A 14,105-nucleotide genomic window follows, 5' to 3' on the forward strand; every position below is an offset into this window, starting at 1 on the left:
TGGAGCGTAGGGATAGGATACAGAGGGACCCAGACAAATTGGAGGATTGGGCCAAAAGAAATCTGACGAGGTTCAACAAGGACAAGTGCAGAGTCCTGCATTTAGGATGGAAGAATCCCATGCACCGCTACAGACTAGGGACCGAATGGCTAGGGAGCAGTTCTGCAGAAAAGGACCTAGGGGTGACAGTGGACGAGAAGCTGGATATGAGTCAACAGCGTGCCCTTGTTGCCAAGAAGGCCAATGGCATTTTGGGATGTATAAGTAGGGGCATTGTCAGCAGATCGAGGGACGTGATTGTTCCCCTCTATTCGACATTGGTGAGGCCTCATCTGGAGTACTGTGTCTAGTTTTGGGCCTCACACTACAAGAAGGATGTGGAAAGATTGGAAAGAGTCCAGTGGACTCTTGAAATGTCCCAAAAATGATTAGGGGACTGGAACACATGAGTTATGAGGAGAGGCTGAGGGAACTGGGATTGTTTAGTCTGTGGAAGAGAAGAATGAGGGGGGATTTGATAGCTGCTTTCAACTACCTGAAAGGGGGTTCCAAAGAGGATGGCTCTAGACTGTTCTCAGTGGTAGCAGATGACAGGACAAGGAGTAATGGTCTCAAGTTGCAGTGGGGGAGATTTAGGTTGGATATTAGGAAAAACTTTTTCACTAGGAGGGTGGTGAAACACTGGAATGCGTTACCTAGGGAGGTGGTGGAATCTCCTTCCTTAGAAGTTTTTAAGGTCAGGCTTGACAAAGCCCTGGCTGGGATGATTTAATTGGGGATCGGTCCTGCTTTGAGAAGCGGGTTGGACTAGATGACCTCCTGAGGTCCCTTCCAACCCTGATATTCTATGATACTATTATTCTATGATTCTACACCTCCAGCCATCTCCAGCGCTACCATCCAGCGTTCTGTGACAGGGACCCCCAACCCCCTGGGGGCCAGAGGTTACATCCCCTCCCAGCATGACTAGGCCAGCCCCCCAACCCTCCTTCCTGCACACATAGCCCTGTCCCCCCCACTTCTGAGCACACACAGGCCTATCTTCCCCCACCCCCCTGCAGGCATGGACCTGTCCTGCCCACATAAACCTCCTCTGTCCAGCACACCCCAGCCTGCCTCTCCCCCAGCCTACACCACAGCTTTCGCCCCACGGCTCTCACCCAGCACTTCTGACCCACCCCAGCCTGTTCCTTGCTCCCCCTCTGCCCCTCACCTTCTCAACTGCCTGCTTACCCCCCTCCTGCGCCTGACTCTCCCTGATCCACTCCATGGGGAAGGAGGGGTCCCTCTACATACACCCCCCCGAATTGATTTTAATGGACTTCCACAGTACTAGCTACCTCAACCCCCCCTTAACCCCATGCTGAAATGCATCTGTTTCAGCGGTGGGGCACAGCCAGCGTGAACCACACACAGCATCGCTGCACAACAGACTAGGGCAGGACATGAAGGATAGTGACGTACCTAACTGAAAACACAGGGGGAGATGGGATGTACCCACCCAGCTCGTTCGGGAACACACAGGGGATCTGCAATGGCCAGAGGTGACTGGTGCCCCGCTTTGACAACTCATTTGACAAATAGCAGCCCTGAGCCCCATACTGGGACACTGGGTTCAGTCCCGACTGTGAGGGCACAGCGCCCCCTGCTGAGCCCCTGCCCTGCTGCCTGCAGCCCAGCGCCCCCTGCTGAGGCCCCTACCCATTGCCTGCAGCACAGCGGCCATAGAGCTGTGCAAGGTTCAGAACTGACTACAATGGGAGAGCGCCCCCCTGCTGAGCCCCCACCACACTCCATGCAGCACAGCGCCCCCCAAGACTATACTGGGTTCAGCCCTGATTGGGAGGTGAGAGCGCCCCCTGCTGAGCCCCTGTCTGGACCCCTTCAGCACAGCGCCCCCTGCTGAGCCTCTGCCCTGCTCTCTGCAGCACAGCGCCCCCTGCTGAGCCCCCCCATCCAGCCCCCTGCAGCACAGCGCCCCCTAGCACCTCACCATGTTCAGCTCTGAGTGAGGAGAGAGCGCCCCCTGCTGAGCCCCCAGCAGATGGGTTTTCCTAGCTCTCCCATGCAGGCAGGGATGCCAGGTGCCCTGCTTAGCTCATGAGCTGCCCGTGGAGGCTGAGTGGCCCCAGGAGCTGGAGGGGCTGGGGCAGGCGATGCATTCGGCTCCCTGCAGTCGCAATCTCCCCCATGCTGAGCGCTGGAAGGTCACCAGGGCAGCTGAGCCATCGCGCTCCCAGCCAAGCCCGGCAGCTGTTCCAGCATTCGCTAGCGCGAGAGGAATTTCCCTCCTTGGCCCTGTCCTGCCCTTCCCAGCAGCCCGGGAGGAGAGGGGCTGCTCTGCTGCTCACGTGCGGCGAGGGCTGGAACTCAGGGCCAGCCCCGGCTTTCGGGGCAGAACCGTGGCCGGCCTGGCTCCTCTCCTCCCCAGCCCCTGGGAGCTGGACTTGTTTCACAGGGCAGCTGTTCAAACAGCTCCCAACAGTGCCCCCGCCCACTTTAGGACAGGAAGTGAAGAGGTTCCGGAGCCAGCCGGGAGGATGGGGGCGGAGTGCTGCTCTCAGAGCTGGAGTCCAGCCTCTCCCCGGGGTTCACACCCCAGCGCTGGGGAGGGGGACCAGCAGCACCCGTGTCTGCACAACCAGAGTTGGGGATTTAAGTCTCAGCTGCAGCCCCAAGTGGTGGGCTGGGGTTGGCCTGGCTGGGTCACCAGCACCCCTCTGAGCTCCCGCTCAGCCCCCAGATCTGGCCATGAACCCGGGGATCCAGCCTCAGGACAAGGTGCAGACAAAGGGGAATGGGGAAAGGCTGGCCCAGTGGTTAGAGGGCTTGCCTGGGCTGTGGGACAACGGGTTCAACTTCCTGATCTGCCACCGACTGCCCTGGTGGCCCTGGAGACTCAGGCAGCCCCTCTGGGCCCCGGCTCCCCTCTGGGACATGAGGATGACAGCCCTGGCCAGCGTAGCCCAGCCCTATCCTGCCCTGCCCAGCTCAGGTCCTGCCCAGCCCAACCTCACAGGAGAGTTTGGGGATAAAGCCTGTGATGCATCCAGATGCCACAGTGACAGGGGCCATAAGTAAGACAGAACTGAACAAAGCACGATTCTGTACTGTATGGAGGACAATGCCCCCGGCCCCAACCCACGCTGGGCACACCCTCATGCTCACACCCCACCCCACACTGGGACCCTCGCAGCCCAGATCCTCCCCAACACATCCCACCAACCCCACCAATGTTCCTTGTAACCAGATAAGCAGCTGCGACCCAGAGACCTATTAACTAGGGCAGGGAGGCAGGCAAGGAGCCAGGACCCTGGGTTCTATTCCATGCCCAGCAGGGGAGGGAGCGCAGCTTTGTTGTTAGAGCAGGGATGAGTCAGGACTCCTGGGTTCCCTTCTTGCCACTGCCCCGTTGTGTGACCCTGGGTGCTGGCTGCAGGGCCCCATGGGGCGGCTGACTCTGGAAAGGAGCAACGGGTTGGATTTGGCCAAACTCAAAGAGAACGTCTGTGGCAAACCAGGGAACTGACCCAGGTCTCCTAAACGGACAGAGGAGCGCGCTAGACACAAGGCCACCCTTCCTCTCCGAGGGGAGCACAAGGGGAGCTGCAGGGCAGCCTCCACAAGCCCCCACAACAGAGCCTGGGTATGGGCCTGGCACTCTCTGCGCCAGGACCCAGAGGCCGTCTCGCTGCAGGCTCCTGCTGTCCTGAGCCCAGGCTGCTGCCTACGGGCACATCTCCCTCCCAGCTCCATGCAGCCCTGGGCGGTAATTTGCACATGCCCCCTTGGCTCCCTGGCCACCTGTCTCCTAATATTTAATTGCCCCCAGCCCTCCTCAGGTCCTGCTGACGGGCAGAGCCAGGAGCACTGAGGGTTAACCACGGCAGGCGGATTTCCACTCAGCTAATCCGGCACGGGGCTCCCACAGCAGACTAGGGGGCGCTGAGCCACGGGGCACAGGGCCAGAGCGAACATCTGCACACTCCCTCCCAGGGGATTAGGGGGTTTATCTGGTCAGAGGCCCCACCCAGCCCACCCTCCCCGACACAGCCAGCTCCCATGGATCGCCCCTCCCAGCACCCCCACTACAGGGTGCTATTTGGGGTGGGGGGCAGGGATTTCTGCCTCCACCTCATCTAGCCTGTGAGTTGAGCCAACTAAGCGCCCCCTGTGCCCCCACCCACCAAGCTGGCCCCTGTCCCCCCCCCAGCCAGCCACAGCCCAGGCTAAAACAGAGAGAGCTGGTGCGGGGAGGGCAGCAGCCACAGTAATGAGCCTTGTATGTTCCCTGCAATGGATCTTTGGCTCTGCTCTGCTGCACCCCACAGAGCCCCAGCTCCGCTCCCCCCTGCCCCACGGAACCCCAGACCTGCTTCCCCCCACCCCGCCGAGCCCTGGATCTGTTCGCCCCACCTACCGTGCCCTGTGGAGCCCCAGCTTTGTTCCCCCGACCCCAGGAGCACTAAGGCCTCTGCCAGAGTCACCTGCACTGGAGGAGGGAGATGCACTGTCAGTCCAGTGCAGCCTGGAAAGGTGACTTTGGGAGCCTGCAGATCCAGCCCCTGCAGTGGGGCCGCTCAGGGGTGAGAGGATCTGGCCCTGGTGGAGGGATGCCCACTGGCTGCTGAGGGAGAAGGATGCATGTGTGGCAGCAAAGCCTGGAGGCCCCAGACCTGCAATGCAGGGAAGGGAGCAAGCTCTGGGGCTGCCAGGGCCCTTTCACACCGACTGCAGCCTCTGGGTGGGGATCCCTGCTAGCCCGCACCCCCAGGGCCGAGCTCCCCACACAGCTTCTGGCCCCTCGGCTGCACCAAGCCCAGCACCAGCTCCCTCCACTGGGGGCCCTGGCCCTGCTGCTCCCAGACCAACATCCCCTTCGGCCAGGGTGAGGGAACCCTGGTAAGAGGGGACTATGCCCATGTCCTCCACCTTCCAGTCCAAGCACAGTCCAGGGTCACACAAAGCCAGTGGCAGAGACAGGAAAGAGTCCTGACATGGCCCCTGTCCTCACCGCCAGCCCACGCTGGAACAGAACTGGGTCCAGGAGCCTTGGTGCCTCGCCAGCCTGGCCAGCAGCGCGGGGACACGCTGTTCCCGCTGTGCCCCTTCCCAGGGCCGAGGCCAGCCAAGGGGTGCCGAGCTCCCATCCACCCTGGGAAGGCTCAGCCGCTCTTCTTGGTCCGTCCTGCAGCATGGAACTAATCCCCGCCCCGTAGTCAGTTCTGCCCTAAGCCACTGGGTCACAGCCCCCTCCCCTGGGCAGACGAGGGGCTTACCGAGAGTCTCAGCCCCCTTGACCTATAACTGTCCTGCATGCTCCAGGCCACACCCAGGCATTACCAGCCCCAAGCTGGGACTAGAACCCAAGCCCTCCAGCTCCACAACACAGCAGCAGTAGCAGGCCCAGCCTCTAGGGGGCAGCACATCTCCTACATACACAAGCTGGGATATCACAGGGACCCTACCACTGGGTCCTGCACAGACCCACCAGGGCTGGGCTGTTCCCATCATTGGCAGGATGTGTCAATGGCCCAGCCGGGGGCAGTCCCTTGGATTCTAGTATCACAGGGGCAGCCAGCTCCCACAGCCCTGCCATGTCCTTCCGTGACAGTGAAATCCAGCCTAGGGATCAGAGGGTCCCTCCTCTCTCTAGCCACGGCGGCCCAGTCCTGGACTCGCTCCCAGGGGAGAGCCTCCTGCCACGTCTCGATTAGCAGCCAAAGACTTTCAAACCTCACTGGATGGGCACAAGAGCTGGCCCGTGCCATCCTGCCGGCCTTGCTGTCCCCCCATCTCCCCGCCTAGCCCAGCAGCATGGCCCAAGTCCCGCACACAGCCCTATGGCTGGGCTCAAACCCCCTCCCCGCCTGGCCCAGAGCGCCAAGGGGGAATTTTAATAATGTTTTTAGGAAGCCCTGTGTGCCTCAGTTTCCCCTGTATTTCACATGGCTACTGAGTGGGGGAAGGGACTGTTTGCTCTCAGGGCTGGCGGGGAGACCAATGTCACTGGCGGCCTGAGTTGGGATGGGTCATTAAAAAGGACTGGCCGAGGCGACCCCTCATCAATGATGAATCTGTGAAGACAATGGCAAAGCCAAACACCAGGACGCTGACTCCCAGCACCCCAGGGAAATGGATTCCCCCCCCTCACCCCAGGGAAGCTGGGCACAGACCCAGCAGAGAACAAAGGACAGCAAAGGTGTGTGGATAAGAGTTGGCTGCTGGAAGGAGTTGAGGCTCTCACCAAGGAGGGCAGACTGACAGACAGAGCCTGACCTACAGCTTGGTGGGGCCCCTGGCTGAGGACTACAGTGCTGGGCTCCAGGGGACACAGTTGGGCTGGGGGAGGCGATGGAGGGGCGTCCGGCCCTGAGGTGGGGACCCGGCTGCACCAGGAGCCTGGCTCAGGTGGAGTCTCTGAGCAGAGCTCAGAGGGCAGGAGGGCTAGAGCCCTGACAGTCCGTCTCAGGAGGCTGGAAGGCCCTATGGCTGCCCTGGAGGAAGTGAGATGTCCGGCACATCAAAGGGGTCCCTCCAAAGGCCTATCCCACAGCTGGGGTGTAGCACTGATCCTGGGATCCGGGACAGGCCCTCACAGCACTTTGCAAATGGGGAAACAAAGCCCTGTACTCTGATGCCAGGAGGCTCCACTACCCTCTTGGGACAGATGAGGAAACTGAGGCACATGAAGGGATGAGCCCACGGTCACAGCATGAGCCAGGAACAGGCCCCAGGAATCCTGACTCCCAGCCCCCTGCTCTAACCACTAGACCCCACCCTCCTCCCAGAGCTGGCGATAGAACCCAGGAGTCCTGACTCCCAGTCCTGTGCTCTAGCCATCAGATAAGGCTTCCTGGGCAGTGGGAAGAGACAGGCTGGCATGGGAGGGAGGACTGGGTTCACTTGCTTTAAAGGAGTGAGGCTGAGCTAAGAGCTCCCCAGGGGTAATATTTGAATGCGCTATCATTGGCTAGTTTCCCCCACATCGCCAGGCCTGTCTTTCTCGGTCAGTGCCTGGTGTGGGCACCCCGAGTGGATTAGCAAAATACAATTCCACACAGTGGCACAGGCTGGTAGAATCATGGCATGCCTGGGAGGCCCCCTTTGAATCCTGCTCCTGCCTGCTCTCCCAGAGGCTCCCCCTCTCCTCGCTGCTGCCTGCAGAGCTCCACCCCAGAGGTGGCTGCATTTCACTGGGGCGCAAAGAGCCACGAGACCCTTGGGCTCTGGCAAGATTTCACAGGCACATTAAACCAGCCCATCTCATTATTGGCAGCCCTTGGGCTTCCACAGCTCAGCAAGATCCACAGGGTCCTGGAAGCGTGTGACAATTCCCCTCCTCCCACACTCCCGCCCAGCAGAAAGCCAGCCCTGGGAATGGGGGCAGCAGAATGGAGGCCAGTGGCATCCGCAGGCATCACACAGCCTATAAAGCACGGTGCTGGCCCACCAGGAAGGGGATGTAGCTACATCTTGTCACCGACAGCCAGCAAGCAACTCCCCAGGGCTAGTACATAATGGCTTGGAATAAACCCAGAGTCAGGAATAGCTCCCCCGGCGCTGACCCGTCTCCCAGACCGGAATGGGGCAGCTTCTTTCATGTTCCTGGCCACGATTAGATGTGCTAATGGCCCTGCCCGAGTCATCCCCTGCCCCTGTTCCAAAGAAACCAGCCCAAGGACTTGGCACTGCTGCACTCTGCCTTCTCTGTCTGCTTCTGTCCCCAGCCCCTCTCGGCGCAAGAGCATCCTCCACTGCAGCTCCAGAGCTGCGGCTCTGCATCGCTCTGCCTTCTCACCTCTTCCCCTGGCCGTCTGTCCAGGCATATCCTAACAGCGCTGCCTGGACAGGAGCCTGGGTAACAGGCAGCGTGAAACCACAGTGCGGGAGCAGCGAGAGGCGGACCTGGGAGCCCGGACTCCTGGGTTCTTTTCCTGGCCAGTCCCTTCCCCTCTCTCTGCTTCAGTTCACCCCACCTCTAAAAGCAGGCGCAGCAACGAGGAGCCAGCAGGCTGAAGCATTTGGAGCTCAATTACCAGTCATGCAGCGTTCGGGTTCTCAGGAGCCAGAGTCGGGGGAATTGCTGCCAGCAAGCAGGGACTAGGCCCTAGCTGGACGGGGCAAAAGAGAAAGGGCTGGTTTATAATGGTTCCTTCAGGGGGTGTGTGGAACTGGGGGGGTCTGCTGAGTTCCCCACACAGCCCCCGGCTGAGGGCCATGAGCCATCCCCTCTGGGGGTGGGGAGGGGAATTACCTCCAGAGCTGCCAACTCTCGAGAGCTTTAGCAGAGACACCCGGCTAGCAGAGGGCTCTTCGCCCAGATAGGCTTGCACGGCTGCCTGGGAAAGGCCCCTCTTGGCAAGTGCTCCCCACAAGACCCCTGCGGTTCCGCTTTCACACACAGTCCCCCCCCCCAGCACGTTCCTCACGCACTCACCTCCGAGAGCTTCTGTCACTGTACGGAGCAGGAGGCTGGGAGCCAGGATGCCTGGGTTCTAGTTTCACCTATGGGGAAGGGGAGTGGGGTCTAGTGGTTAGGGAAGGAACTGGGAGTCAGGACTCCTGGGTTCTGTTCCCAGCTCTGAGAGAGGAGTGGGGTTCAGTAGCTAGGGCAGGGGATCACTATGCTCAGGGGGTCCCAGGGATGGATTTCCAGAGAGGTTGAGCCCCCTTGTAGCTGGGATCTTGTGGGCTCAGCATCCCTGACAGGCCAGTATCAGCTGAGTGACCTCGGGTGAGTCCATCTCTGTGCCTCAGTTTCCCTAGCTGTAAAACAGGGGCAATTCTCCATCTGCCTGGGGGCTGCAAAGCAAAGCGAGTCACCGCATGTTTCCAAACCTCCCACAGCCCCTGGTTCCTGGTAGGCAGTGAAAACCCACAGAGGGCGCTGCAAGGAAAGTGGAACAAGAGAGCACCCCCTGGGGCTTCCTGGGAGTCAAAGGTACCTCCCACCACCCAGCCACCCGCCTTTGGCTGAGCAGACATCAAACCGCTGGGCTGGTCCCAGATACAGCTAGGGACCAGCTGCTGGATGCTGTGATGGGAGCTGGGGTGGCTCAGCCACGGGGGGATCCCTACCTCTCTGTGGAAGTGGGGCGCTCCGCTCAGGGCAGTCTGCAGCGCTGGTGCAGGAGGGCCTGTCTGGCGCTTGGAGGTCCCCATGGAGGGAGCCCGAGCAGGGTGTGGGGCGGTGACACTCCCGGGGACCCAAGCACAGAGGAGACGGGAAACACGTTCTGCGTCTCAAAAATACATTAGCAAAATCACCATCAGGAAAGGGGGGGGGGCTGCGGGAGCCAGGGAAGGGGGTGCAGGGGGGCTGCGGGGAGCCAGGGGGCGCTGCAGCGAGGCAAGCGGAGTGCAGTGTGCTGCGGGGAGGGGTGCGGGGGGGCTGCGGGACGCGGAAAGGAGTGCAGGTGGATGCGGGGAGCCGGGGAGGACGGAGCGGGGGCCGGAGAAGGGCGCGGGGGTCCGACCGTCCGGCCTTGCGGGGCTGGGCAGGGACCCTGGGGGATGAACGCACAGTGGGGGGGATCGGGAGCCGGACGGTCCGCACCCCCCGTCCGAGACACCTGCCGCCCCCCGGGGCAGCCTCCGGCGAGCCGGTCCCGCAACGCGTCACGCTCCCTTACCCCGCCCGGCGGGGGCGACGCCACGCTCCCCCAGCCGCGGCGCTGATCCCGGCCGAGTCCCCGGCGCAGCCCGGCAGCGGGCGGAGCCGCCGGCCCGGGGCGGAGCGAGCAAGAGGCGCCCACCCCGGCGCGCCGCCAAGCTCCGCTCCGCCCTGGGAGCCGGCCCGGGCCGTGCGCTCAGCCCGGGGGGGGGCACCTGGGGGCAGGGCGGTGAGCGCTCAGCCCGGTACAGCCCCAGGGGCACAGTCCGGCGGGGCCGGGCACTTCCATCCGCCCCCCCGGAGTTGCGCTGGCTGGGGAGGCAAATGACCCAACTGCCCCGGCCGCATTTGAACCGGCCCCTGGTCTCTCTGCACCGCTGGGGGCCTGAGAGACGCAACGCCCCTGGCCCTGCCCCAGATGGCGGCTGAGCCCTACCTGCCAGGCGGGACTTGGGTTAACTGTGGGGTCGGGACTGGTGCCCATGGCAGCAGGGTCCTAGATGGCTCAACCCATTTCCCTGAACACTTCGCCTCTGGCCTTCGCCCAGCCTGGGCAGCGCCAGCCCCCAAGGACCTCGTTCCTTCAGGCTGGAAGAGCCAAAGTTCCTGCTCCCTACACTCTCCCCCCCACCGCTGACCCACACGGGGACCCCCCTGCCATGCAGCAGCCAGAGACAGCAGGGGGCCCTGAGCTCCCCCCAATGCGCTAGAACAGGACCCCTCTGCTGCGTGGGTGCAGGCCACTCCTGCTGGGGTGCATGGAGTGGGGGAGCCCAGGTGTAGCTAGCGCAGCTGGGCGGGGAGCCGGCTGGGTGCCATAATGATCTAATCAGGCCCTTGTGGAAGCCAGGCGTCTGCTCCACCAACAGCTCATATATTATTGTAATCTATACATAACCGCTAATGTAATGGGCCTCTGATCTACAGCAACAGCAGTCCCTCCTGTGGGCTGAGGCCTGATGAACACATGCTTCTCCCAGCCCTCCCTGTGCAGGGCTGGCTGGTTCCCCACACCGAGCCAGGGGCTCCCAGGCCCCAGCGCAAGTGAGAGAGACAGGAAGGGTCCTCGCTGCCTAAAGCTGCCGAGCTGAGCTGCCCCATCCCCAGCTGAGTCAGGAACTCGGCAGCACCCTGCTACCTGGCAGACCACTGACACTGTGGGGATAGGGGAGTTAGCAACAGGCAGGTCCTGCTCTCAGGTGGCTGAGCCATCCCCAGGGCCATCTAATGGGCACCCTCTCCTCCCACACTTACATGCTCGCTGACCAGCAGGGAATCCAGTTTTCCATGATAAAAAACCCCAAAAATTCTCCCATTAAAAACCCCCATAAAAATCTGTGTTTTTCTGCAATTAAAATGAAACACGGAACTTTACTTTCCCTACCACAATATGGGGAGGGACCAGTGGAACCCCATGAACCCCATTTGTCTGATCTAAGGGGACAGGGCCCAGATCGGATAATCAAAAATTTGGATGATCCGGAGAACTTCAACCCTGGGCCACGGGGCTCCTGCTGTTAGCCTTGCGTGGCAGGGCTCGGGCTTCACCTGACAGCCACAGCCCAAACCGAGCTGCCCATGGCCCAAACCCTGCCACCCAGGGCTGTCGGCCCAAGTCCTGTTGCCCAGAGTCAGGCTGTGAGCCCCAGTTCAGTGAATACAGGGAGCCAGCTGATGGAGACTCGTTAAACAGGGTTCAGAGGTTTCTCTTTTTTCACAAACTGTAAAAAGCCTAATTCAGCATTTTCCCATGGCACACAGCTGTCGAGGCTCCCTGCTGGTCAGCCACAGCCCGGCAGCGCTCATGACACTCGTGCATCAGTCAAGGGCTGTTGTGCAGGCCCAGTGAAGTGCTTACAGATGGAGAGTCCTTCTCTGCACCAGGACCGTAGCCACGGGTGGGCCTGGGTGGTCCGTGGCCCACTCACTTAGCATCCAGACCCACCCAAAACAGGGCGAAAGCCCCCCGAATCCACAGACTGTGGGGGAGGGAGTCGTCCCAGGTGGGGGGGTGCCGCGTCAGGGTGGGTCTGGGCAGGGCTAGTGCTGGGGCCGGAGACCGGAGCACCAGCGCACAGTGCTGGCAAGAGAGGGATGCGGCCAGCTGGGCGGACGAACACCGAGCCAGGGTCGGGAGGGGTGGCTGGAGCTCAAACCCCGGTGGGTGCACCCCGCAGCCTGTGTGCCCTGGGCAGCCTCATCTTCTGGTGCCTGCTAAGCGGTAAGGACCTGCTAGAGGGGGTGTGGGGAGGCGAGCCCCCCATCCCTCCTGCTCCCCTTCATTGCCTACCCACCTGAAAGTCAGGGCCCACCCAGATTTCCTGTCCTAGCTACACCACTGCTCCGCACAGCCCCTAGCCTGGAGCAGAGCAGCCAACTCCCAGCCCTTCTACAGACTGTGCTCGAGTCTTCTGCACCCTTCACCACCAAGGCCCCAGAGCCCCCCTCTGCGACGGAGGCAGCTCGCTTCCCCAAGACAGCTGAGGGGCTGGACAAGGGAACTTCAGGCAGAGCTGGGAGACAGCCCAGCACTCTAAAACAGCTGCACCCACTTTGCCACGCTGCCTTTCAGGGGCAGCTGCCACATTATGTGCTTGTCTACCCCACGTGACGACAGATGGGTTTCCGTCCCTTTCCACTGGCCAGATCGCATGGAGAGGTTTAGGAATCTGCCGCAGGGAGTTGTCCTTTAAGTTGAGTGGCAGTGGCTTGAGCTTTTAGTGCCAGAGAGCCCAGGCTCGTGCTTTGCAGAGGACCCAGTCCCATTGTTACACTCGGCTATGGAGCCTTTAACCAGTAGGCTGCACCCTGCTGCCAAAGCCGGGCAGCCTCGGCCCCAGCCTGGTCACAAATACCTGTGTGCAGCTGGGGTGCCGTGTGGTTTGTCGCCTTCTCTAGGATGATCCTCCTCTCTGATCCCAGCACCCAGCTGTCTGCAGCGATTCCCCTCCGGAAGGTGGCAGCCCGCGGGGCTGGGCCAGGGAAGGGTGCCCATTCAGGGGAGACAGATGTAAGAACGGTGCCTGTGAAGTGGCTGTGCTTTGGGGAAGGTTGTGTTCAGAGGTGAGGTCACTGTTTGTTTTACTGGTGTATTCTGAGTGTTTTGGTTAATGGGCGCCAACTCGTTCAGAAGAGGGAGGGGCCCCTCCTTAGCCGTTTGCTGGGAGGAGACAGGGATCAGAAAGCCCGGCCTGGGCCAGCTCCCCAGAGAGCAGAACCAGGTTTAATAAATGTGTCTTCCCTGAGAGCCAGCTCTGTGCATGGGGGAGGTCACCGCTGAGGGGGACCAGCTGCCTTGGGGCGTTGCTAGTAAGCCACAGAGCCCCAGGCCTGCTGGTCACTGCCTGGATCAGCCCAGCGCAGCAGGGATTATTGAGGGACGTTCGGCAACAAGGTGGGCTTGGGGAGGGTCTCAGCTCCAGCTCCTACATCACAAACTCCCCCTAATGCTTTGAACTAATGGACCAACTCAGCCGGGAGCTGCTGGGGCCATCAGGGAGGCAGAACTGCCCCAGACCTGGTCCCCTGCAGGAGACGCTCCCCATTTATGCCCATATGCAAGTTAGGTGCAAATATACAAACGTTCTCCTTACATAAAATGTTGCCCAGGGAGCTGCCCTAAGCTTGGCAGCCAGGGACAGCAGGACGCTCCCGTCCCCAGCTGCAGGAGTCCCAGTGGCCCCTCCCCATGCTGCAGTCCTGTGGCAGGGGCTCCTGTGCCTAGCAGAGCAGCAGCTGCTGCATGGTTATGGTGTCAGCAGTGGGCTTGGGTGCGCTCAGCTCTCTGCACTAACCCTATGGGCAGACAACCAGCAGCCTCCGATCCCTGGGCCTCGGCCACCCAACACAGCCACCTCACATCCCTGCTCTGAAGCTGGGCCATGTCACAGATCCACAGCTCAGTGTTCGCCTGGGGCCCGGGCTCCCTTCTGCCTTCCCACTTACCTGGGGTTCCAAATGGATGCCAGACCCACCATTTGTGTCTGCTGAACATTGCCTGTGCCACACTCACCCCAGAGGTGGCTGCATTTCAGTGGTGGCTGGATGTAAGCTATGGAAAGGCCAGCAGAGTCCAAAGGGAAAGGGACAGACCTGAACTGGTCGCTTTGGGAACTACCTTTAAAACTTTTAAAACCAAACCCAAATGACCCCAGAACACAGACAAACACTCCAAGACCCACCCCAAGCAGCCCCCCAAAAAGGAGAGACAGACCCAGTAAGGTGCCCTAGCTGCTGCTGATCTGTATGGTGTGGAAGAAAGATGCCCAGAGACAAGGGTGATGGGCAACAGCAGGCCCAAGCCCTCAGGCTGAGTAAGTTCTGCAGCCAGTTTGGAGAGCACGGCAGGGCCTTCTGCTTAGTGGGGACCCTAGCAACAGATCCAGCACAATGTCCCCAGGCCTGCCAGTGCCCCTCACTCCTGAACCGCAGCCCCCACCTCAACTATTCCAGTCCTGGCTGGAGCCCTCAAGGGAACTGGGCTTTGTAA

General features: G+C 61.2%; 1 protein-coding gene across 7 annotated transcripts in view; it reads right to left on the reverse strand.

Moving 5' to 3' along the window:
• Positions 1-14,105, reverse strand: part of ZNF385A (zinc finger protein 385A) — a 69,947-nt gene that overhangs the window by 18,063 nt on the left and 37,779 nt on the right. The window contains exons 1-2 of one of the 7 annotated variants that reach the window (XM_074934835.1): positions 9,636-9,711; positions 9,082-9,239 (exon numbers count right to left, since the gene is read on the reverse strand). The exons of 3 other annotated variants lie outside the window; for them this stretch is intronic. In XM_074934835.1, the coding sequence (XP_074790936.1) occupies positions 9,082-9,165 (84 nt within the window). In that variant the 5' untranslated portion in view covers positions 9,166-9,239; positions 9,636-9,711. Of the gene's footprint in view, positions 1-8,440; positions 8,509-9,081; positions 9,240-9,635; positions 9,724-14,105 lie in introns of those variants that run through there. 3 more of the 7 variants (XM_074934837.1, XM_074934836.1, XM_074934838.1) reach the window with 3 other exon arrangements.

Source organism: Natator depressus, chromosome 20, assembly GCF_965152275.1.
Source record: "Natator depressus isolate rNatDep1 chromosome 20, rNatDep2.hap1, whole genome shotgun sequence".
Lineage (NCBI taxonomy): Eukaryota > Metazoa > Chordata > Testudines > Cheloniidae > Natator > Natator depressus.